Raw genomic sequence first — 25,518 nt, forward strand, 5'->3', positions numbered from 1 at the left:
TACAAACCCAGGCATGTGCCCCTGACTCGGAAACGGTGAACACCCCACCCTTCCTGGTTCACAGGCCAGCACTCAATCCACTGAGCCACACCAGCCAGGGTGAAGTGTTTTAAAGAGTGCTAGAAATAGCAATTTTGAAGGGTTTTATGTTAAAGATGCTGAACACAATTAGTTTTATAATTTGACATTGAGAAATGGTAGCTTGATCTTCATCGTGATCACAAAAGTGAGCTTCCCAAAATTGAGGCTGCCATATCTTTTGTTTGAATTTATAAACTAATTTTGTGAAATTTTATGACCTGTCAGCAGGGCCTGTCAGCGCATGTTTGAATTACCCGACAAGGACTTGAAATACGGCTTGTGTAATAAAAAGCTTCCACTGCAAATGCTTTCTATTCAAAAACCTGAAGGCTGACTAATTAAAATACGTGTATCTTTTCAGTTTGATAAAGCATCACGTTCAACAAGATCTTTCTGATGATAATTATTGATTAATGAGTTGTGGAAGAGTTTTGTGGGGTTGGATTGAATTATGTATGGGCTGATGAAATATCCATAAAACGAAGGTAGTTAATGCAAACCTCAGTAGAGGCATGTTCTCAACTATTGCCATAAATTAGCTTTTCCTCTGCTTGAAAAGACTTAAATAATCCTAGAGTGGACAGAAGTTTATTTGTTGGTTAAAATCTAGAGAGTTTATCCTTTTTTTTTTTTTTTTTTTTTTTTTTTGAAAAACTAAGATGGTTCATTTAGTGCATTTGTTTACTTTCTTAGCTTTGGTCAAGTATTGACATATGTAGTTAAAAACATATGGCTATCACCCTGACTGGTGTAGTTTAGCAGGTTGGGCACTATTCCACACAGCGAAAGGTTGACCTGACAGTTCGATTCCTGGTCAAGGCACATGTCTAAGTGACTCATTCAGTCCCCCGTCTGGGTGCATGCAAGAGGCAGCCAGTCAATGTTTCTCTCTCGCATTGATGTTTCTCCCCATCTCTTTCTCCCTCCCTTCCCGTCTCTCTAAAAAATAAATAAATAAAATTAGAAAACATATGGCTATCACCTAGTGATTTTTCTAGATTCCAGTTTGTATCTAGAACAACAGTAGATAGATACTTGCTTGAATGTTCACTGCATAGTTAATACTTCTGTTAACAAAGATTATATTCTAGTGACCCACTTAGTCAGAAACTGCATTATCAGAGGTAGAAGTTACACATAACTCATAATTATCTGTCTCAGAATGCAAGTTAGGGAGCCACAATAGGAAAATTTGTACGAAGGTTATTATGAACCGCAAACACCCAGCTGTATATATCTGAAGCCTTGGGGCAGATGAAGGGAGTTCTGGTTTAATGTTGGGCTGAGTAGGTGAGAGCCTGAACTTTGATCAGACTCAGAAGGGAGTGAGAGGGAGGAGCAGGGGGTGCCAGTCTCTGGAGATGAAAAGCTGGTGCGGATGGACCTGAGGCTTCTGTGACCTCCGCAGGCGCGGGTACTACGCATCTAGGATGCGAAGGTTGACTAGCAAAGTTGATGTTGGACTGAGTATATGAGCCTCTTACATTCAATCCTTTTGTTTCCCACTGAAAAGATACAGAGGGCCTCCCTACCCCCATCAGATCTTTCCCCATTCTGAGAGGCTTTCCTTCTTCTGAAAGGGGATGGGTCCCAGAAGACAATGGAGCCCTGATGCTCGGAGGAAAGGGCTGCTGTGTAGGTGGAGGAACAATGTAAAAAACCATAGCAAGGGCTGAAGGAAGGTAACCTAATCACACGAAGTTTACATGTGATAGGTACTGTTCAACTAGAGGCAAAAATAAACAGGGTGGAGATATTTTTGTGATATACAAGCTTGCTATCTTGCTGTTATATATCACAAAAGTAAGGTTTCTATATAAAATATTTCTCATGCATTTTTAAATCAAACATTAATTGAGAGAAGGCTCCCTTTCAGTCCAATCACCATAGCTTCTCCTCGTGTCTCTTAGGGGTCCTAGTATAGGAAGGTGAACATTGTGTTTGGGGTTGAGGTACATAGGTTTTTGTCTTCTCATGGGTCACTGAGCAGCTCTGTGATATTGGGCAGGTCACCTGGCTATGTCTTTTGGGGCCAAATTAACCTGCATTTCCTCCTGGTTATATGAGTCTGCTTTGATTGGCCGGTAACTATTGAAGCTGGGTTGACAGACATATAGGATTCTCTGAACTTTTATGTATATTTGAGATTCTGTATTGTTAAAATAGGAAATATTTCAATTTTTTGGAAATATTTAAATTTTAAATTGCTGTAAATGAAGTAAAAAATTTTAAGTAAAAGGTAAACTAAGAAAGTTAAAAAACAAAATTAAATCAGCCTCAATTAGAATTTTGAAGTCAGGTATCTTTTTAGTGGAATCTTTCATTTCAAATGGTCCAAATCATTTTCCATTTATCATTTATTCATTCAGTGGGTATTTTTTGAGGACCTACCCTGTGAGACAGCCTGTTGGGGTAACCTGAGGCTATAGATGGGCATGGGATTAGGTTTCTTCTCCTCTGGTCTTGCAGACAATAGGGCGGTGTTGGTAATACATGGCGCTATGATGTTGTGTGTGACTCTGATGATCTCAGGCGCGGGGACTTAGGGAAGGCTTCTTTCAGGCCTTGACATGTGATAGGCTTCGGAGGTTATGGTGTGTTTTAGACACGTGATGACAAGATAAAGATATTTTATGTTCATATGTTAACAAAGGCAGAAACCACACACAGGAACTTTGAGCTGCGTGCCTTTGAGCATTCGGTAAAAGGAAATAGAGGTACAGGAGGCTGCAAAGGTAGGACTGCCGCACTGCCAGCCTGGTTTGACAGGATTAGCTAATAGGAGAGGACAGGTTGGCTCGGTTCTGGCTGCCAAGGGACTGTTGGCAAGGCCAGTTAGGGGACTTCTGTGAAACAAGTAATGACATACTGAGTTAACGGACTAGCAGTCTCCCTCTTTTCCCTCCAGTCCAAAAATCCTAAATGTGTGTTCTTAGGAAGACAGGAGCAAATTAATGATTGGGAAAGTGCTTTATGAACGGTTGGATACTGTACAAAATGTTTGTTATTTTTGGAAGAAAACTAAAACATTTCAGGTTTCTCTCCTGGATGTATGTTCACAGCCTGTGACGTACTCATAAAGAACCCTAGCAGTTGTAAATCTCAATTCCTTGGACAGTAAACTTGATTTTTGGCAAGAGCCAAAAGCTATTTAGAGTTAAGTGTGGATGAGTAAGATGGGTGTAAGCTGGTTAGTGCCATTTTGGGTTCAAAATGAGGTATAAATATAAAGTACTGTATTTTTCGGACTATATGACACACCGGACCATAAGATGCACCTAGGTTTTAGAGGAGGAACATAGGGGAAAAACATTTTGAAGCAAAAAATGTGGTTCTGTTCCTGCCTCCTGTGACCCCGCTCCACCACCACCACCCCCCGCCCCACCAGTGAGCCAGGTAAGCTACATTAGGACTATAAGATGTACCCCCATTTTCCTCCTAAATTTGGGGGTGAAAGTGCATCTAATAGCCCGAAAAATACGGTAATGAGACATTTTCTTCTGATGAATAAACTGCCTCCAGACAAAGAATTGGAGGTAGTTTTAAACAAGAGCAGCATTCTTGGACTGAGATATAGTTTCCCTTTATGGCACTTGTAAGGATTATGTTCATACGAATGCTTGACCTCTGGGATGTAAAAAGCAAGACAGTCAGGACATCCACTGTCTCAGTGTCACTCAAAAGTGTAGAGCAATCTTTAAATAAATAGCCCTACACTTAGCCTGTAGGGCTATTTAAAGACTAAACAAGATAATGTTTGTAAGCTCTAAGCCCCTGTGTTTGGCATATGGTAAGCCCTCAATAATTATTAGCTATATGTCGTAATAATGGCTTTATAGTGGTCCCTAAAGGCCAGGAGAGCTCTTCGTGGAAGTTAGAAAGATTCAGAAAGCACTGAAGGGGTAAGATAGTTGGGTTTATACACTAAATGGTAGCATTTCTTTAAGGATACATTTAGGGTAAACACTATGATTAGTTATAATGATCATAACTTTGCTAACAACTGAGACTGTTTTCTGAGAGTTTGGTGAGACTTTCTAAGTGATTAAATTAGTCTCAACAGAATTTGATTTCAAAATACAATTCTAAGCTTCTCATTACTGACACAGAGTTATAAGGATTTCTATGAAGTCAGAGAAATTACTATGTTTGATATCAACTTTTAAAGGGTGGTAGTATTTTAAGATACAATAAGCTTGCTGAATTTACAATTTTACGGACATTTGGGAGTAGAAAATAATCTAATTGATTATGTTTACATATGGAGTGTATTTAACGCCTTGCTGTATTTTTTGAAGTAAAAATTGTTTAACTTAGGATTTTGAGGATATTATTAAAGTGGTAGATACTTAATCTCTGATTTGAAAAGAACTCAAAACCATGCATCTATACTATTTTCTTCTACTTATATATGTTTTATGGCATACAATTTAGTGCCTTAATTATAAGAAAAGATAAATATCATTTTAGTTTTATAGCTGTATTAATTTTAATAAAGTTTTTTCTCAGTAAAACAGTTTCAAATTTAGCCGAACATTTACAAATTATTCTAGGGTTGCTTCTATCATGACAGAGAGAGAGATGTCAGCTGATTTGTCTGCTTTTGGCAGGAAAAGTAAGGACTTGAAACGAGTGTTTAAACATCTTGACTCAACTGAGAATACTGAAAACAAAAGAAAAGAAAAATTTGCTCAGGAAATCACAACTGCAATCCATCAAGTTAAAGGTTAGTATATTTTGCACATACATTAGGGATAAGACAAAAACAATGTACTGACTTTTCATGAGATACAGGAAAATATCTGTGAATTGTAATAGTAATTACTATTTCATTATAAAGTAGATCATTAATTAGCAAATCTGTTGAAGAGACTAGAAGATACTAATTCAAGCCTAGTTGGGTTTTTTAGTTACTATTTTCAGAGTACCAGGTGCTCAAGGGAACCACAACATCTAGGCCCAGTTGTTCTTTATATATAGTTCCAATAACCTGGTGCTTCAACTCACAGTAGATTGGAAAATCAAAAGTTATGAAGGGAGAGGTTGACTGCTACAAAAGACAAGTGTACTGAGAGCAGCAAGAATCAATAACAGAACAGGAAGAAGGAAGCAACAAAAGCCAGATGTGAAACTCAAAAAATCTCAAAGTCTAGGTCATCTGGTGATATTCTTCATGACCCTGGGGGAATTATGGGAATTTAAGCCAGAAGGGTGATGGTGAACAATCAGTAAGATTCCAGTTTGACTTGGCATACTTTACAACATTAGGGAGTTGCATAATAAATACTTTGAAGATTTGTGTTGAGTTGTTTTGTTTTGTTTTTACTGGTGGCCAACGTCCATTAATTAGAAATTTCAGTCCTGTAGAACAGCTTTCCTCAATGATGCTGTGTAAATAAAGCAACTGTCTTACAAACTAAGCAACTTAAAGAATTCCAAAATTTTTATTTTATGGTTTTTACTAGATGATTGCATTAATCTTTCTTTACCTTCTTAAAACATTTCAAAAATGAATTATTTTCTCTGCCTTCCTCACACTAAGGCATAAATTTACTTTAAAGCATGCGGTTTGTGTGAAACAATTCATCTTCTTAGTTCCATCCCCTTTTACCCAAAGGACATGTGATTCTTGGTAGAAAGGGAACTGACATTGCAGAAAAGTCCAGGAGAATGTCTCAGGACAGTAACAGCAAGTTAGGGGAAAAGATTGCTTAAGTAGCATTCTGATGAGTCAAAAGTTATTATCTTTCTCCCTATCCTGCTAAAAGCCTGTAGCATAGCTTGATTTCAAAAATGTCTTAATGAACTTCAATGTTAAATGGCATTAGGAGGCCTTCTGTGATATGTAAACAAAACAGTTAACATTTGTTCAGAATGATTTTGATGTTTAGGGTTGTTTTGGAGGTTACTTTTTACTCTAGGTGAAGCAGAGCTGTGGACCATCTTTACTTCCCAGATACAGTAAAGTCTTGCCTTGGAGAAGAACGGTTCTCACTTTGAGAGAGCTACTGGGTTTTCCCCAACAAGTAAGCCAGCCTGCCAAGTAGGAACAGAATTCTTGGTTTCATAAATCAGGTGTTTTACTATCGCCCAGGCTTGAAAAACCATGGGAGCACTATGAATTAGTCTGTGGAGGTAGTTTAGGTCCCACATATTTTCTAGAGAAGAGAGGTTGGATGTTTTTTAATAATCCCTTCTTTCTGTGCTTATATGTAATCTTTTAAGTGGAATCGGTTTTACACTGAGATAAAACTTTCTTTTTTCCAGTTAATAAATTTCCATCACCTCCCATTACTCTACATGAGCGTTTCTCAAAAATAAAAGATCAACGAGCTACGGCTGTAAAAGAAAGTAAATTGACTTCAGGTTCAGGAAATCACAGGTAATGGTTATTGTATGCCTATTTATCTTGTGGGAATAAGCCTCAAAGGAGATGTGGGAAGGTGCTGCCTCCTGGGCTTCCTATAGATTCTAAGACTGGATTTCCTGCTTAAAAACAGGACAAACCCCAGCAGGTACTGGGCCTGTGCACTATGATGGAATAGGTTATATTGAAGCCGTTGACAAGTATTGTTTAAATTTGTAGGACTTTGAAAATATTTTCCTACCTAACTTTGATTCTGCTGTACCTATAGTAATTGTCTACTGAAGTTATCACTAGAAGAATGACAGTTGTCAAGCCACAGAAATCATGGGTTGCCTCACATGGTCAGAAATGGCTGTTCTGAGAACAGCCAGGTGAAAACACATGTCTTCTGCTACTGGCACCCGTCTGAGCAGGTGGCGTACCCTGTCTTGTGAGCTGAGTTGAATCAATGTTAGAATGCAGTACATCACCGGAGCAAAGTCTAAGATTATATAGACTAGTGATCTGAGAACTACCAAGGTGTCACTGTGATGTCGTTCAGAGGATATGTATGTCTTGGAAAACTACCCTATAGATGAAGAAACACCTGGTGGCAAGTTTCTTTTACTTCCACCAAGACGCACCACCTTTACTTCAAATGCCATTCTGTAGTAATGGAATCAAGCTATCAATGTGTAACATAATTATGTAATTGTAATATGCCTTTATTATTTTAGGAGAATAAATATGTCTTTGGCTGAGCTTCCAAATAAACACATTATGGTATGTGATTCACATCAGGTAAGTGAATATAAGTTTTGATGAGAGATTATCTTATTATTGGTGTACTAATGGGAAAGGGAACTGGTGATTGCAAGTAAAAAAAAAAAAAGGAGTTAAAGTAGATGAGGAAAAATTGAGACCCAGGAATCTGAAATTTATGAAGCTCTCCAAGGGATTCTAGTTATTGGCAGGTTGCAGAGAGAAAACTGACAAAAGACAAAAAATATTCCCTGAGAGCAACAGTCCCTAAGGGCAACAGCTTTGTAAAATTGACACAAAATTACAGCATTTAATATTTATTCCAAAACTTCACACTGTAAAACTTTCAGAAAGTATATTTGATACCTACTTTTTCCAAAGCATTTGTATGGAATACATTTTTAAATCGTATGTGGAATGAATGCAAAGGAATTTACTTTTATTTGATATTGCCCTTCAGAGTCTATGGAATATGAACTAGCAATATAATAGAACTAATACTGAAATTTTTATTGTCACGTGTTGTGTGTGGTGGTTCCTACCCAGCACCTCCCCCTAACCCCCTACCTATTTCTTGGCTAATTAAATAAACTATCTTACCTAGCCAGGAGGGAAGAACACTAGCTTTTGTTTTTAAAAAAGTATATTAAGTTCTAAAAAAGTTGCTAATTTATTCATTGAGAGTAAAGAGTTTTTGCAAAGGATAGATTTTAATACATTTCTGATAGAATATATAAATAATTTTTTTCACTTGTAAATGGTTACAATTTTATAGAACTTAGGAAGATAGGTTAGTTTATTGAATAAATGATATTTTCAGGAAGTTTCTACTCATCAAAGTATTGTAATCAACTTAAAGGAAATTTGAAGGTTTTTAAAAATTAAAGGTTAAAAAAAGCCTCTAATCCAACCACTTAACACAAAATATGGTTTGATCTTTTCTTGCAGTCCTGCATCTGGCATTTTAACATAGTCGCTATCCTAGCCCAGAAAGTTTTAGATGCTTTTCTCTTTTTCCTGAAACCATAATAACTTTTATTTTTATGTAAAAGTCTCTGAATTCCCCGTGTCCTTTTATGATTGATGCTCTTTAAATTTCAATTAACTTTTTTCAATGTGTTTTTCCATGTGTAATTCCCACAAAGTCTATATTAGCATAGTTTAAACGCTTATACCATTATTCCTTTGACTTAAATTTATCATAAAATCATTCTTCCCATCCCCTTTAATTTTTTTTACAATATATGTAAGTTGCTTTCTTTTTTGTTGTTGTTGTTGTTATTTTAAATATAGCATTTTGAATATATTTGAGTAGATATTTTCAGCTAGAGTCCCAGAAGCGGGATTCCTGATTCAAAGTCATAAACTTTTCCAACTCTGTATTGTCAGTTGTATCTCAAAATATTTTTTATTAGTTTACATATAATTAGCAGGATGAGTACAAAATAACTTATGTAGGACTTTTACTTAAGGTTCTTATTAGATATGGTCTTTGTGTAACTAACAGTAATGTGAATGGTTTGTCTTCTGTCAAAATTCCTCAGACTCTGGTCAAAGTAATAGATCCAAATGATCTACGACATGACATTGAAAGAAGGAGAAAAGAACGGTTACAGAATGAAGATGAGCACATTTTTCACATAGATAGTGCTACAGAGAGGTAATCAGTAGATGAAAAACATCCTGTTATCAGGGAGCTTTTGGTATCAGCCTATTTTTCAATTTTTTTGTGTGATGATAATTTTCTTTTTAGCATAGGGATTTGATCCTTCAAATCTATTATATGTTTAAGTAAAATCTATTAAAATGTTTCAGTTATTCAGTGATCGTCATATGCTGGTTGATTTAAACAACAAAAATTGTGGGAAGTAGGTGAGTATTTGAGGTCTTTATAATTCTAGAAAGAAGTGTAACAGTGTTTTTAATATCAGCAAGAGCCAGGACCAGCAAGTTTATGGATTCTTTGGCTCAAGCCGATTCAAACTCTGACAGATTCTGCCCTTTCGATTCCGGTATTCTTCAAATATTACAAAATTTGCTGAAGTCAGTGCAATTCTCTTTCATAACTATTCGTGAATGTCCAACCATGAAACAGAGGCAGCTGTAGTAGAAAGTGCAGAGGAAGCCCGAGTTTGAATCCCATCTCTGCCAGTTGACAAGCTCTTGGGCAAACTTGCTTAGTGTCTGTAGTCTTTTCCTCTCTTAAGATGAGAATAACCAATTTGTGATGGAGAGGTAGAATAGTGAACGAACTGGCACATGCAAAGTACTTAATGTCATGCAGGGCAAATTGATCATCAGTAGATTCTTGTTCTTTAGGGGCTCTGCGTATTCTCTGTTGGCTCCATTTTATCTCTGGTTCTGAAAACTATGTAGAACCCAAGGCAACTGTGGGTCCCCATACAACTGTGAGGTATAATTGAATGGGACAAAATTTCCAGTTTTCTCCAACAGTCCTTATACTGTTTGGATCTCCCAGAAAGCGGGGAATGTGTGAATAGGAAGGGCCAATGCTAATTCTCTTTCCATAGTCCTCAGTGTCAAATTACTTTTAAGTCAAGTCTATGGCTAACAAGATCCTAGTCAAAATACACAGAGCTTGCTTTTAAAACTGGACCTGATTCTGACAATAAGTTGGGGACCAATTAAAAATAGCAAAACTGTGTCGAGACATATAAAACAGTTGAAAGTCCAATGGTTAAAATCTTGTTCTTGGCGGGTGGAAGTCTCCAGTTTCTTAACATGACATGGCACACTATTTCGGGACACAGGCCCTCTCATGCTTTTCTTTGAATCAGCACGCTTCAGAGGCTCAGTGTACGAAGAAAGAGGATTTTTAAAAACAGATTTAAGATAATGAACATATTATAAAGACTACGGAATGCTTCAGAATATATCTTCACCCTCTGAGGTGATTAAGAGCTCGAGCACTGGAGGTACACCTGAGTTCAACACCCAGCTGGCTCTGTGGGCACCTAGCTATGTGACTGACGTTGGACAATATACTTAATCTCTGTTTCCTCGGCTGTAGAGCAGAGATAAGAATTATACTTACCTCACAGTGGTGGTTAAGGTTAAGTAAAGTGATGCATGTAAGGTAGAGAGTAGCTGGTCAGTGTTACTTATTATTAATGTTAGCTTTGAGGATGGTGTTATAGCATGCTGAGATGTCTTCCTGCAAGATGTTTTTTGCTGGGTCTGTTGGACTGTTTTATTTGTGTTGAGTAGCAGGTGTGATATAGTGGAACCACGAAGATTTTGTTAAATTGAGGTTTTACTTACCATAAAACTAACCTTTTGAAAGTGGCAATTCAGTAGTTTTTAGTATAGTCACAGTTGTAAAACTGTGATCACTAACTAATTCCAAAACATTTCCTTTGCCCCCAAAAGAAACCCTGTATCCATTAGTTGTCACTCCCTGTAACTCTCCACCCTGCCACTGGAAACCACTAACCTACTTTCTACTTTCTGTCTGAATGGATTTGAGTGTTCTTGACATTTCATAGAGTTGCGGTTATATAATATGTGGAATTTTGTGACTGACTTTTTTCTTGTAGTATAATGTTAACATTCCTCCGTGTAGCATGAGTATTCCTTTTATGGCTGAATCTTATTCCATTGTGTGGATATACCACATTCTGTTTATCCATTCACCAGCTGATGGATATTTGGGTTGCTTCCACTGTTTGGGCTATTGTGCGTACTGGTGCTGTGAACATTTGTGTGCAAGTTTTTGTGTGGACATATGTTTTCATTTCTTTTCTCTATGCACTTAGGATTAGAATTGCTGGGTCACATGATAACTATGTTTAACTTTGTGATGAGCTGCCAGGCTGTTTTCCACAATGGCTGTACCATTGTACGTTTTCACCAGCAGTGGGTGTGTGTTTTTGTGGTGTGTAGTGGTATGGGGTTCCAGTTTCTCCACAGCTTCACCAGCATTTATTACTGTTCATCTTTAAAAAAAAGACTATATAGAACCTTTAATGTCTTACTTCATTCTAATTTAATTTCCTTGTTAAAATAAGAAAATCATTTTACTTTATTCTTTTATCTTAGAAACTCGGTTATCAAAATTGACCTCATTAATATTTTTGCATAAACCTTTTTAGTTAATTCAGTATATAGATTTCCATAGAAATTCAGAAGAAATGAATATGGTGAAATCATAAATCATAGGATATAGCGATTTCCCACCTGTGTGATTTTTGTCCCCTCAAAAAGTTGTATACAGGCTCTGTGTCTGTGTTTGCTCATGATTGTATCCCCACTGCCTTGAGCTCAGATCCTAGCTGTTGAGTGAACAATGGAGTAGACAGGACAAGGGTACTGGAATTGTAGTGCTTTTAGAGCTGGATCGCTGTTGATTCCCTGATAACTTAGTAATCTTTCTCAAGGAAGCCTAACACTATAACATTCTATACAGTCTCCAGACCCTGTTCTCTATTTTCTCCCAGTTCTGACCAACCTCTTACCCTGATGTCTCGTTGTCTTCTGACACACTATTTCTCCCTCTTGCGATCAGCATTACGAAGTTCCCTGCAGTGCTCTTGAGGTATTGTGGTGTATAGACATGGTGTGTGTGTGAAAAAGCAGCTTCAAAATCATGTCAGGAGATTTTAAGAGGACATGAAACTCCCAAGATTTTCTTTAACTAGGCAGGTTATGGAAAACATAACATCAGTTTTTATTTTTCCTAAATAATAATGTATAATCTATACTGAACTAGAATTAATATTTATATATTTAATGTCTATGTTCTAGTCACTGTTCTTAACACTGGGCATACAGTGAAAAACCATACACAAAGCCTTTGTCCTCATGGAGCTTATAATCTAATGGTAGGAGAAATTTAAAAAAAGATAAATGAATATAGTTGGTCAGGGATAGGTGGAAAGTAAGGCAGAAAGGAACTTTTTAATAGAGTGGTAAGTGTGGTGTGACTTTTAAAGAAAGATTTTATTTATTTATTTTTAGAGAGAGGGGAAGGGAGGGCGAAAGGGAAGGAGAGAAACATCCATGTGAGAAACATCGATTAATTGCCTCTTGTATGTGCTCCAACCGGGGACCAAACCCTCAACCCAGGCATGGGCCCTGACCGGGAATCAAACCAGCGGCCTTTCACTTTGCAGAACGATGCCCAACCCACTGAGCCACACTGGTCAGCGTAGTATGGTGTGATTTTATTTACGATAGTTATAGAATGCACTTACGGTTTTTCAAAAAATTGAACAGGGATGTGAATTATGTGAGAGAGTTAGCCGTAGAGTTTTTTTTGAGAGAATAGTAAATGCAAAGACCTTGAAGCAGGATCTCGCTTGCTCTTGTTTAAGGAATAGACAAGGGCCAGTGGGGTGTAACACAGTGAAAAAGGAGAGAGTTAGATGAGGTCAAATCATGAAGTGCTTTGAACAACATGAAGACTTCGTAATTTACTCCGAGTGAGGTTAGAAAACATTTTGGGTCCTAACCTGAGAAGAAACATAATCTTATCAAATTTTAAAAGGATCAGTCTGCTTGCTGGGTGGAATATGAACTGTAAGAGCTAGAGGAAAAATTATTTCTCTCTCATGTAAAAAAAGTTAAAGGCAGGAATTCAGAGCATGATAGGGTGGACCCATCAGGGAACCAGGCTCCTTAGTTCTTGCTCCTCAGATCTCCCCTGTGCGTGGCATTTGCCTCATGGTCCAAGATGAGCGTTTGTGCCCTAGCCATCACGTGCCCGTTATAGCCTTTTCTTTAAAGACTTCCTGGAATTTACACATGACGCCTTAGCAACCTAGTCAAGATTTAGTCTCATGGCTATGCCTAGCTGCAGGGAAGCTGGGAAATATATTCTTTAATTTGGACACTCATTTGCCTGGTCAAAAATCAAATCTCAAAGAGTGAAAATACATTAGTGTGGCAAAATATGCATATCATAAGTTTTATCATTTTAATATTTTTACGTGTACAGTTAATTGGCATTAAGTACATTCATAATGTTTTGCAACCATCACCACTGTCCACTTCCACAAGTTTTTCATCTTCTTAAACAGAAACTCTGTACCAACTAAACTGTAACACCCCACCTCCTTCTGCCCACAGTCCCTGATAACCTCTTTTCTTTCCATCTCTATGAATTTGCCTGTTGTAGTTACCTTATACATATGTATAATCTTATAATAATCATCCTTTTGTGTATGGTTTACTGCACTGAGTATAATGTTTTCATCCATGTTGTATCATATGTCAGAATTCTATTCTTTTTTAAAACGTCATTCCTTTAAATGCTGAATACTATTCCATTGTGTGGATATTCCCATTTTGTTTATCTAGTTTTCTGTTGATGGGCATTTGGCTTTCCACCCTTTGGCTGCTGTGAACATTGGTGTTGTCATCTGTTTGATTATAGCCATCCTAGTTGGGCACATAGTAGTATTGTCATTTCTCCAGTGACTAATGATGTTGAGCATCGTTTCACGTGGTGTTTGTGTGTCTTCTTTGGGAAGTATCTATTGAAATCCTTTGTCCGTTTTTAAGTTGGATTATTGTCTTTTTATTATTGAGGTGTAAGAGTTCTTTATAATTCTGGATACTACTCTTTTATTAGATATATGCTTTGCAAAGAACATCTTTTAACAGTCCATTCTTTTCTTTCTAGAAGTAGCCATACATGCTAATAGTCAATATCTGAAAAAATTTAACAAAGTTTAAAAACAAAAAATATGAAGCATTCTTAATTTGGCTGGTCAGAGATGACCACTATTAATATATAGTACATTTCCTATATTTTAACTATTTTTTCTGAGCATATATGTGAATATTTTAAATAATTGAAATTATCCTTATTGATATGGCTTTGCACCCTACTCTTTTGACTTACTATCATTGTCCTGAACATTTTGATAGAACCTAGGGTTTGGGGGTTTTTTTTTTTAACATTTCAAAAAACCCTGAGTGGCTGACTATTTCATGTCATGTGCTGGGGTCAGAGCTGGGGCCACAAAACAAGCCATCCACAGTGCCTCCTCTGAAGGGGTCACAGCTTGCTGGGTGAAACAGACAGGTGCCCCAGCATTATAAGCACAACTGGTGCATGTGAAGACCTCGAATGCTACATGTGCACTTAACGGGTACCCAGTGCACCTCACAGGAGTCGGGGAAAGCCTTCCTGGAACATGTGCTGCACATGAAGCTACCTCTTGAAGTTGCTCTGAGTTAGAAGGAAATTGCACTGGAAGGAAGTACACATGCCAGCGTGTGGGAGCAGGAGAGGTTGTGGTGTGTGCCAGGGGCCACACACAGCCAAATGTTCCTGAAGCTCAGTGTGCGTGCTAGAGAGACTAGAATGAAGCAGCCGGGCGAGGCAGCAAGGAACTGAGCAAGAAGGGCCTCGGAGGGTCATGATGAAGAGTGGATTTCATCTCCAAGTCAGTGAGGGACCTGTGGGAGGGACTGAAGCAGGGCCGGGGCGGTGACGTGTTGGTTCACTGTGGAGCTAAGTTGGTTAACTTCCAACTTAACTCAGTAATGTTTGTTGAAAAATGAGGATCTTAACCCTGATAACTTTGATTTGTAATTTTAATAGTGATGGGTCATTGAGGTTATTTTTACTGTTGTGCTGCTTTAATTGTCTCTGAAGGGGGTAATTTGATTTCTCTTATTCATTGGATAAAGGTAAACTAATAAAAGATTCATATTCCCTCCCTCTCTCTCTCTCTCTCTCTCACATTTTATTAGGAATAATCAGCTTTTCCATTTTTCAACTCCTGTTGGTGGACCTCAAAACCCTCAATGGGCTAAAAAATCAAATTCTACAAAATGTACTCAGAAAACTTGTATGGTAAGATTGCAGTTCCAAATTTGTCATTTTTATACATTTTATTCTCATGTATGTCTACATGTACAGGGATCACCAGTATTTTTCATAATGTTTGTAACTATTCAGTAAGTACGGGTTGTAATTCTTTCGTTCAACATTAACATTCTGTTGAGGCATATAGTTATCGTGACAGAAGAAATGGCCATCTCTGATTTAGCAGGATTGTATAGCATTTATTATACTACTAGCTTTATTTTTTTACGTAAGAACAACTTTATTAAGGTACAAGTTACATACCATGAAATTCACCTGTTTTAGGGGTATAATTTAATGATTTTTTTTGTAAATTTACCAAGATGTATAGTCATTACCATAATCCAGTTTTGGAACACTTTCATGACCTCAATAAGAGCCCTCCTGCCTGCTAACCACTAATCTACTTTTTTGTTTTTAAGGATTTGCCTTTTCACGGGACAGTTCACAGATGGCAGCTGGCTTCCATAAGAGCAAGCAAGTGCCAGATAGAAAGATAGAAGCCAGGGTGTATTTGTATCCGAATCTCAGAAGTGACATTCCGTCACTTCTACCATACTCTGTTTGTAAGAAGCAAGTCACTAGGTGTAGCCTGTGCTCAAAGGAAGACGGTGACATAGGGGCTTGGGTACCAGAAGGTGGGGATGATAGGGGGCCTGGTCTCACTGGTCTCTAGCGATTTGCATTCATCCCTTCACATGCAAAATACACCCCCTCCCTCCCAAGGTCCCCCAAAGTCTCATCTGATTACACATACCTTCACGCGCTTACTTAAATTTATAGACATAGTATAAATTCAACGTAACTACTATAAAAAGAGTTTTATGTGACTTTTTTTAACTGAGGAGAGAGTTAAAGGTATGAAAGAGGAAGATTTGTGAGAAGAATAAATTCCAAATGGAATAAAGAGAAGGTTTAGAAGACCATTTTTTTGGAAAAAAGAAGCCATCTTTTGGCCCCCATTTTTTCTGTTCCCATCAAAGGGTTCGGGTTCTTTGTAGTTGCCGTCTTACACCCTGACTGCTGATTGTTTCCTAGTCATGGCAGGAGCATCTGTGTGCTCATCGTGTGTCTGAGTCAGCAAGACCTGCCTCCTGCAGTGTTGAGAATTTGTCTTTTCCTTACACAGTGGGAACTCTTTAGCAGCTTCTGATAAAATGGGTTTGTTTCTGTTCTGGATGCCTGAATAAATGCTACATTTTTAGTTCATTCTCAAAAATGACCCCTTGTGTTACGCTCAAATATTTTTTTTAACACTTCTCACATTCACAAACTAGTCCCTCTCAAACCAGCATGGGTTACGTGAAGGAAAATGTGTGTGCACGTTCCTATTGCTAAGCTACATCTTTGTGTTCTTACTCCTGTACATGTAAAATGGGTGTTTTTTAATGGTAAAATGAAGTTCTAAAAGTAAACTTTAAAGTTTATTAACCCATGCTAATACTTTTTTCATGCATAATTATACTATGCAGAGAAAAGACATCACTCAAAAACTATTTGAAGTTGAGAGAAACCATCAAAACACGAGACTTTAGAAGGTCTTTTAAATTATCGAGTGTTACTTTCCATTTAATTCTAGCTTTTGGTGTGTGCTTTGAACATAATGTTCTAAGTAGTAGTAAATTAAAAACTATTTTCTAACGTTTCAAATAATAGCTATAAACTTATTATTTCTGGGCATTTATAATCAACTTGTATCAATTTAATGATGACCCCTTTCCTCAGGACTTGATTTTCAATTGTTTTTTTAAACAGTGGAACCCTTTTACAAATATTACATGGAAAGACTAATACATAAAACGGATACAGATAGAGTGGTTTCAGGTGGGGAGGCCGGCAAGGCCCCAAACAGTCCTTCTAAGTCTGTCCCTTTACCTCTAAGATGTAAGTGCATAACTATAGAGCCTTCTCCAGGATTCACAGATTGAAAAACCCTGCCCGTAGATATGTAGCCTTCAGAGGCCTTCTGGGTCAATCACCAGAGAAAGATTCTGGTCCAGCAGCTTCGTTAAAACAGTTCCATTGCATTCTATTTGTACAGCTGTGTCTGATGTAAGTGATAGTTTTAATCAGCCAACATGTTTGAGTATCCAAATAACCTCATCTCCCAAATGTATAGGATAAGAATTCTGCAAAGTATTATATTTTTCTTTCCTTGCTCTCAGAAGATGAGGTGCTTTTTAAATACATTGGACCAATTTTCCTGCTTTATGATAGGTACTTTATTCATGTTATTTATTCCACAGGGTCTTTTTCCCCTCCCCCTCAAAAAACAAAAGGATCTGAGTTTTTTTCTTGTGTGAAAGGAACAATCAGGCCAGAGGGAGTTAGTGCATTAGTAGGAAGTTAGTATGAGCAGAAGGTAATATAAACTATCCCTGAACCATAGAGTACGAGGGCAGCTGAGTGATCTTCTGTTAATACCTGGCTTCTTGAGAGTCAAAATTTTAGATGTCAAAATATTTTTTTCCAATGGGAGCAACACAATTAGTAGACATTGAGTAGATAATATTTTTAGTCAATGGCTTATATACCTAAAAACATACATGTCATTAGGTTTTCAAAAATAGCTGTGGCCATACAATATATCAACATATTTTATACGATCTCTTAATCTCTTGAGGCATAAAATCATTAACTGAAAATGTGATGTGTGCATAACTTAGAGACTGTGTCACTGGACTTTCAGATTTAAGTGCTTCCTACATGTTGTTCTAATCACTGGTCAGATAGAGCTGATGGTAGTATTTTTCTACAGATGTTATAATAAGATCTATTTCCTACTACCCTTTCTCCTTCATGGAAAGTTCTTCTACATTAATTATAAATATTTTTCAAAATATATGCAATAATTTTCTTGACCATTCACTTGAAGCTGTGTGATGTAATATGATTATTTAGAAGTCCACCATTCTTTATAATAAAATAGGAACAGGAAATAATCCTTCCTAAGAAAAGGAGTTATTTCATTAAAATTTAACTTTTATATTAATTGGAATAATTCAAAGCCAGAATTAGTAATCATCTTATTAGGTTTGTTAAAGTGGACATTGTAAATCTGGAGATTAGCTCTGATGTATTTAGTTCATGCAGATAATTTTAACAAAATCAGTCTCGTTATAATTCTGTTTTACCTGAATTTTTTGTAGCATTAAGAAAATGATTGGAAAATAGATGTGGAATAAATACTTTTTATAAACTATGTGTTTCATTATGTACGACATACGTTTTGTTAAATAATTGTGGAAAGAGGAATGTACTTAGATTTTATAATTACTGTATTATAATAATACACCATTTGTACATTTCCCACATGGGAAATACAAATATTCATTGTCCTTTTACATCTGTTGTATAATCTGCAGTATGCAGGCTAGGAAGTGGGCTTTTTAAGTATAACTCTTGAAAATGTTTGCTGTAATGAAATTTTTATGTTAAAGAAAGATTAATCTGAAGGTACTGACAAGAATAAAGTTAAGGGAGTTTTTGATTCTTAAATAGATGTTGACACTTAATGTCTTCCCCGCCATTTGTGATTTGATACATTTCACTATGAATAAGAAGGATAATTTTAACTCATTAGAGATATTGGAAGTTATATTTTTCTTAGCATGATAAATTTCAAGAATTTCCAAATAGTTTAACTTAGTTTTAAAAACGGTTTTATGTAAATTTAAAACTTATTACATAAAAAGTAATTATATAAAATAAGCTAGGAAGCTAATTTGATGAAAATGTACTTTATTACTATTATTAACCTCTTCCCTTTTAATATTTGTAGTGCCTGGAATCGAGGGCACCTCTAAATACCAGACATTTTCCCATTTCTTATGCTACTAAAGTAGAATTGGAAGCTGTAGTGTTAACATTTATTATTGTTTTCTTTACAGAACAACTGTAGAGGTGGCAGACTCCAGTCCCATTATAAATCAGGCCTTGTACAGAAGAGCTTGTGCATTCAGGCCAAATATCAGCGTTTACGGTTCACTGGGTCAAAGGAATTTATCACTAATAAATGCAGACAAAGATTCCTGAAGAAAAAGGTTAGTTGAATTTGTGATTATTTAAAAATGTTGAGTGACTTTTGAACTCCTAAATTATCTCTGTTTAATAGATAAATTGGGTTTTTTATTTAATTTCACTTGAGAAACAACCTAGATTTCAAAAATACTTCTATTGTATAGTTGCAAAAAAAACTTCCAAGGGCTGGTGGTAATAGAGTTGTGAGACTGTTTAATCTTAAAATGGTTTTAGCGTTATATCTCCAGTACTTGGACTGTGCCAGCTATTTAAACTTTTTACTGTAGACTATCTGTTGCACGATTAATTTTGAAATGGAAATTGAGGTAAAGAGTTTTAACTGATGTGTTTTACCCTTATAAAAATGTGAATTATTTAAGTACCAAAAAATATTGGCCTGAGTATATAAAAAGGGAGCATAAATGCAAAATATACTAACTGTTTCTTTTCTCCCCATTCATAAATGTTTTCTTATGATAAAGTATGTAACATAAAATTTTCCATTTTTAAGGATACAATTCAATAGCATTAATTACATTCAGACTGCTGTGCAACCATCACCACTTTATGCTAATTCTTAGTGTTAAGAAAACATTTTTTACTTGGTAAGTTGAATTTAATACTCTTTTAGTTATAGATAGATTTTATTTAAATTGGCCATGTTAGTATTTGAAAATGCAGCATAAATATGATATAAAATTACATTCTACCTATTATATTTTGGATGAGAATAATAGTATTACATGAGTTAAGTGAGGTATCTTTGTCAGTTTTTGACTCATTTTTGTTTAGCATTTTGGGCTAATATTTCCTTGTGAGAAATGTATATATATTCAGTGTTGCTATCAAATAGTCCAACTGTGGTTTTATAAAATTCCTAACCATAAATGTTTCCTTAACCATTCATGCCTGTGAAGCCTTTACACTGAGGTTGCTTAGTGATTTCAGTAAAACTTATTTTCCAAAACATGGATCAGTAGAATGAAGTTGACAACTGATTTCTTTTCAAGTTGTTTTATAATTAAATGTAGTATCCCCTGAACTTCTCTCACCCCTCAGTTTTTTCTGAGTACCTTAGAAGAGGTTTCTAATTTCACTGTGTATGTCACCCTAGGTGTTATGAAAGCCATCTCTCCTTTAAAAATGTGAGTGTGATTGGTGTGATATTTCCCTCTTGTACACTTCCACACTGTTGGGTTGAGGTGCTGCTTCTCTTCCTGTCTTTTGTGGCAAATTTCTTTGCAACAGATCTTCTAGGTATTTGTCGCCAGTCACAGGTGGCAGCCCAAATGATCTCAGGGAAGCTCGTCATTGATTTCCACTCGAGGTGGAAGGCTGAGACAAGCCTTTTCCTTAATTTTAGGGTTGCATTTCAGGTACACGTTATGTGTTTTTCTTCTGTTAGTTCTTTCTGGAACTTTAAGTATTAGCTCCATTGAACTCCATTTTTACCTCTGTTGATGATTCGGGACTCCTGAGTGCTCACTTGACTGTCTGCCTCAGCCTGTGCTTTCTATATGCTCATTGAACTTGCTCCTTTCTGTCACTCTTCTTTGCCTCACCTTGCCCAGTTCCTACTGACCATCCACTTCTTCCAGACCACACTGGCCACCAGCCTCGCCCAATAGCAAATAGAAACAACACGGCAAGCCTTCATCTGAGGACATGAGAACTGTGTCCTAGAAGGGGCCACAGCCTACTATAGGTCTCCAGTCTTTAGGGCTCAGGGTTTTTGTGTCATCTACACTGGAGCAACTAGTTATAGTTAGGGTTCGGTGCAGGTCATGGCCCTGCCATCTGAGTGCTTTAGAGATGGTTCCACCACACTGGATTTTTAAAAAATCAGTGTCTACGATTGTTTTTCTCAGTATACCCTTGTGGATAGTACTTCATATATCTTTGTATTGTAGCTACTTTGACATGGGTTTTTCCAGTCTGGCTACTGTCAGTGCCTGCAAGCAAGCCATAGCCAGGCTGTTATAGATTGTGTTTGAACAAGGCACAACTCTGTGAGTACAGCATGAAGTCAGTTTCCTACTGTTACTAGCACCCTACTTCATAGTGGGACTCCACACTCTCCTAACCTTTAGGAAAAGTAATGAGGCACTGCAGCTGCTCCGTTGCTGTCAAGGTCTGAACGAAGGTACTTCAGGCTTGCTTGGCTTTAGAGCTCTCCCAGCAGTGGTGTGCCACTCTGAAACCTCCTTCCACGTGTATGAGCTGATGACTCAGACCTATTGCTCCATTTTACCTTGGACCTCAGCCTTCATGCCCTAAGGAAAAAAGGTGGAGGCCTGGACTCTGGCTTACTTCTAATGTTGCCTGCTTCGCTTTTCCCTTAGATTAGGAACACTTTTCCTCAAATGGGGTTACTGGGTGTGAGGTACCATTTACATCACTTTTCATCCCAAGTTCAGCAACAGAGGAAACTTTGAAGCTCCTGCCTTAGAGAGAATCCTTAGTCTGAGCACCATCTGTTCACTGCTATGGCTTTTTGCCCTAACAGGGACTTCCTTCTTTTCATTGTTGTTAGACCATCACCTAGATTAATTAAGGATGCTTGATCAATTAATTAATCTAGGTACCCTGGGACTTCTTCCCATGTGCCTCAAAGTCCACCAGGAACGTTTAGATGGATCTTGTCTGGACTTCTCACTCCCAACTATACTGAAATACCTGGGCTGATCATTCATGGCTTGAAAGTCTTGTGATGCTCAACTACAGAACTATCTGGTTGCTCTGCATCAGACATGTGCTTCTGTCTCCAGCACCAGTCCCAGGGATGGGTGGGGGAGATAATGCTTCTAATACAACCTCTGTCCCACTTACCAGAACGATTCTGGCTTCTCTAAAACCACCTTGGTTCCCCGGCTGCCTACAAAGTAGTAAGATTCCCAAGCAGTATTAGGAAGGTACAGAACTGAAGTTCTTTCCCCTCATTTATCATGCACTTGTCATATCTGTCCCATTCTGGCACCCAGATTCCCTTTTATTGTATTTCCTTTCTTTTGGATTCTGGGCTTAGATGAAGGGGTAGGAGGAATGTCTGTTAGCACCTGGAATATGTCTGATCTTTTATCCACTGATTCGTAAGTGCCCCTCTTAAAATTCTTGTCACAGAAAGTTTGCAGAAACTCTTGTTTTTAGAAGATTTTGTTTGTTTACTTTTCAGAGAGAGGGGAAGGGAGGGAGAAAGGGAGAGAAACATCAATGTGCGAGAGATACATAGATTGGTTGCTTCTCGCATGCCCCCAACTGAGGAACCTGGGTCACAACCCAGGCATGTGCCCTGACGGGGAACCAAACATGAGACCTTTTGGTTTGGCAGGCCAGCACTCAGTCCACTAAGCCACACCAGCCACAGCTTCAGAAACTCTTGAGGGTCAGACTATGTACGAGCATAGGACAAAGATCCCAGTAAGAATTCATGAAGCCACCTCTGGGAACATCGCCTCCGAAAAACTGTGAGCAGTTGTGCCTTTGGTCAAGAAGACTTGGGTTCCTTAGCATCATAGATTCTCCAGCAGTTCTCAGGTGAACGTCGGCTAGGCCCCAACCACAGCTCTGTCTGTGGATAGGAAGGGGAAGGAGACAAAGGAGAGAGCATCAGGACACTGCAGGAAGAAAGTAAGAGACTAGCATTTATGGCTTTTTGAGTTGGAAAAAACCTTCAAAATGAGAGAGTACAAAGATTAGAATAGGAAGGAGATCAGATGAATCAACAAAAATCTGTTATATCCCTGCTGTGTCCCTCAAACTGAAGTGTGCCGGGGTGCAAAAGTGTTGTGTGGGAGCCTCATCACCTCCAAATGTTTATGATCTGGAGCCTCCAGTTTCACTGCCTACTCCTCTGACTTCTCTCTCTGTCTTACTTAGTGATTTCTCTCCTTCCGTGTATCCTTGAAAAATGTAATCATTCCCTAGTGTTATATTCTTTATCCTCTCTTTATTCCTTGTTGATATTCCTTGTTGATATTCACCTTGATTGCCCTCACCTTCCCCTAGGTTTCAGCCATTGCCTCTGGTGATGTCTTCAGCCCTGACCACGCTCCAGGGCCCCCAATTTCCAGCAGCCTCCCAGTACCCTCCCATGAATGTCCAGAAAGCACCTCACATTCAGCATGTTCAAAATCAGATTTGCACTGACATGTGCCATGGCATGGATGACTCTTAAACACCTGGCGCTAAGGGACAGAAACCAATCACAAAACACCACATATTTTACGATTCCATCTATAGGAAATGTTCAGGAAAAAACAAGCCATCAAGGTGGTTGGGGGAGGGGGATAAAGTCAAATGCTGGGTGTGTGTGTTTGACTATGAAAAATATGGTTTGGGGTTTTTGAGAGGGAGGTTGAGAAAAATATTCTAAAATTGATTATGGTGACTGATGGTTGCACAACTCCGAATACACTAAAAGAACTGTTGAATTGTACACTTTAAATGGCTGAACTGTATGGTATGTGGATTATATCTCAGTAATGCTATTAAAAATAAAATAAAATTTGCTCTCCTCCTCAGACCCCTGGTTTCTCCTCATGGTCCATAGCTCCTGCAGCCAGCCAGCCACACCAGAAACTTGTCCTATTAATCCTCCTAGTCCTCCTTCCAACTTCAACCATTCCAAGTCTTCTTATTTCTGTGACTCACTCATGTCGTAATTCGATTCATTCCTTTTGATGTCTGCATATTATTCCTCTCTGTGGATGTATTATTTATTTCACTGCTTTTCAAACATTTTGCTTATATACCCTAAGATTTTGAAAAATTATTAACCTCATTGTACATGTTATCTAATTTTCTATTATAAGTTTAAATTGTTACAAAGGATATAATATATGGTGTATTATAAATACTGAGTCTTAAATAGAATGGTTACATTATTCTGTTAAATCTCTTCAGTGGAACCTGCACAGCATAGGAATTTGATAACTGATGTCATCCATTTAAACAGTGAGAAATTTTACATCATTCCTTTTTTTGCCTTGAATTTGGATTTCATTTCATTTCCCCATAGACTTTTCTTTGAAAGTCTTTTACTGATAACCAAATCAAACTTGGCATAAATGTTAATAGATTTCTGTGACTATTAGGTGTTAAATATTTCTTCTGGATTGAGGTAGCATTACTATTGATCAAAATAGCATAAAAATATTCCATATTTTGTAAAGTATTGATTAGACGAAGTTTTATTAGAAATATATTTCTCTTTTTAATTAGTTCATGTACTCATAGATAAATATGACTTATTGCTGGTAGAATAATACAGAATTCAAATATCCATTCTAATTCTATTTTTTCTTTTTATAGATGTAAGTCCTGAGAAACCTTGTTTATATGGTTATGATTATGTAGATGGGAATGAAAGGACTTTTATTATAGCAAAACCACTGAATTCTTTGGACTCACTCTGAATTATAGGCCAGAAAAATCACTTAGTGATCTATCATCAAAAAGTATTTGGAGTGTTCTTTCACTGACAGCTTAATTTTCCTCTTCTTTCTATTGTGGTGTTAAAGCAAAGACTTGGAAACCGTCACACCTGCAGAAGTATGGTATTTATGACTAGCTGCTAGGATGGGTTTGTTTTTTTCACACTGTCACCAATATTTCCAATTTCCCGTTTGTGCGGGCTCCCCAGGTAATGCAGAGTAATAAGATTCAGGATGAAAAGGTATATCTTTCTCGTATAAACTGGGAGGTGGGGAATCAGACTTAATCAGTTGTGCAGGCAGGTTAATTCTGGAAAGCAAGCATTGGGAATTAAGATCTGGAAATTAATTCCCTCCGAGCTATCTGTACCCACATACTCCTTGGAAAGTGTGTATATACCCCTAAGGATATGCACACCCCCGTTTGATGATTGCTGACTGACTTAACCAAGCCCCTATTGATGACTTCAGGATAGCTTACAGATTTTCATTGTTTTCAGTAACACTCCTGGGAACGTCGACAGTTTGGTACCTTGCCATAGTGCCCCTTTTATTCGTTTCTGTTCTCACCAGAAGTCTGTGAAGGGGCCTGTTTTCCTACACCCTAGCCCACACTCTGCATTATTAAGTCTTTATCTGTTGTTAGTCTGATAGCAGAAAATAGTTCTCATTTGCCTGTCTTTGATTAACAGTGTGACCCTATTTTTGTGTATCTGTTGGCTCTTTGTATTTCTTCCCTCAATTTCCTTACTTCTGTGCTTTCCCGGTGTTCCTGCTGAGGGGTGGCACTTTCTCTTGTAGACTTACAAGAGCTCCTGATTACTGAGGGTAGTCATCTGCCATGCATTTTGCTGGTATTTATTTGATGTTTGTCACCTGTTGTGGTGGCTTTTCTATTACAGAACTTGTAACTGTTGATGAATCTGGCAAGTATCAAGCTTATGCTTATAAAAATTCCTTATGGTTATTTTTATAACCATAATGGTTAAATGCATGGTTATAAAATTTTAAACATGTAAGTATTTATTCCATTTATAATT

The 25,518-nt window shown here is 37.4% G+C and overlaps 1 protein-coding gene across 3 annotated transcripts in view; it reads left to right on the forward strand.

Moving 5' to 3' along the window:
* BCLAF3 (BCLAF1 and THRAP3 family member 3) overlaps positions 1 to 25,518 on the forward strand; it is a 50,601-nt gene that overhangs the window by 21,906 nt on the left and 3,177 nt on the right. For 2 of the 3 annotated variants that reach the window (XM_053917258.1, XM_053917257.1), the window contains 6 exons: positions 4,692 to 4,807; positions 6,349 to 6,463; positions 7,165 to 7,228; positions 8,734 to 8,849; positions 14,912 to 15,014; positions 18,917 to 19,069. In XM_053917258.1, coding sequence (XP_053773233.1) covers positions 4,692 to 4,807; positions 6,349 to 6,463; positions 7,165 to 7,228; positions 8,734 to 8,849; positions 14,912 to 15,014; positions 18,917 to 19,069 — 667 coding nt within the window. The remainder of the gene's footprint in view (positions 1 to 4,691; positions 4,808 to 6,348; positions 6,464 to 7,164; positions 7,229 to 8,733; positions 8,850 to 14,911; positions 15,015 to 18,916; positions 19,070 to 25,518) is intronic. The other variant, XM_053917259.1, reaches the window with a different exon arrangement.

Source organism: Desmodus rotundus, chromosome X, assembly GCF_022682495.2.
Source record: "Desmodus rotundus isolate HL8 chromosome X, HLdesRot8A.1, whole genome shotgun sequence".
In the NCBI taxonomy this organism is placed as follows: domain Eukaryota; kingdom Metazoa; phylum Chordata; class Mammalia; order Chiroptera; family Phyllostomidae; genus Desmodus; species Desmodus rotundus.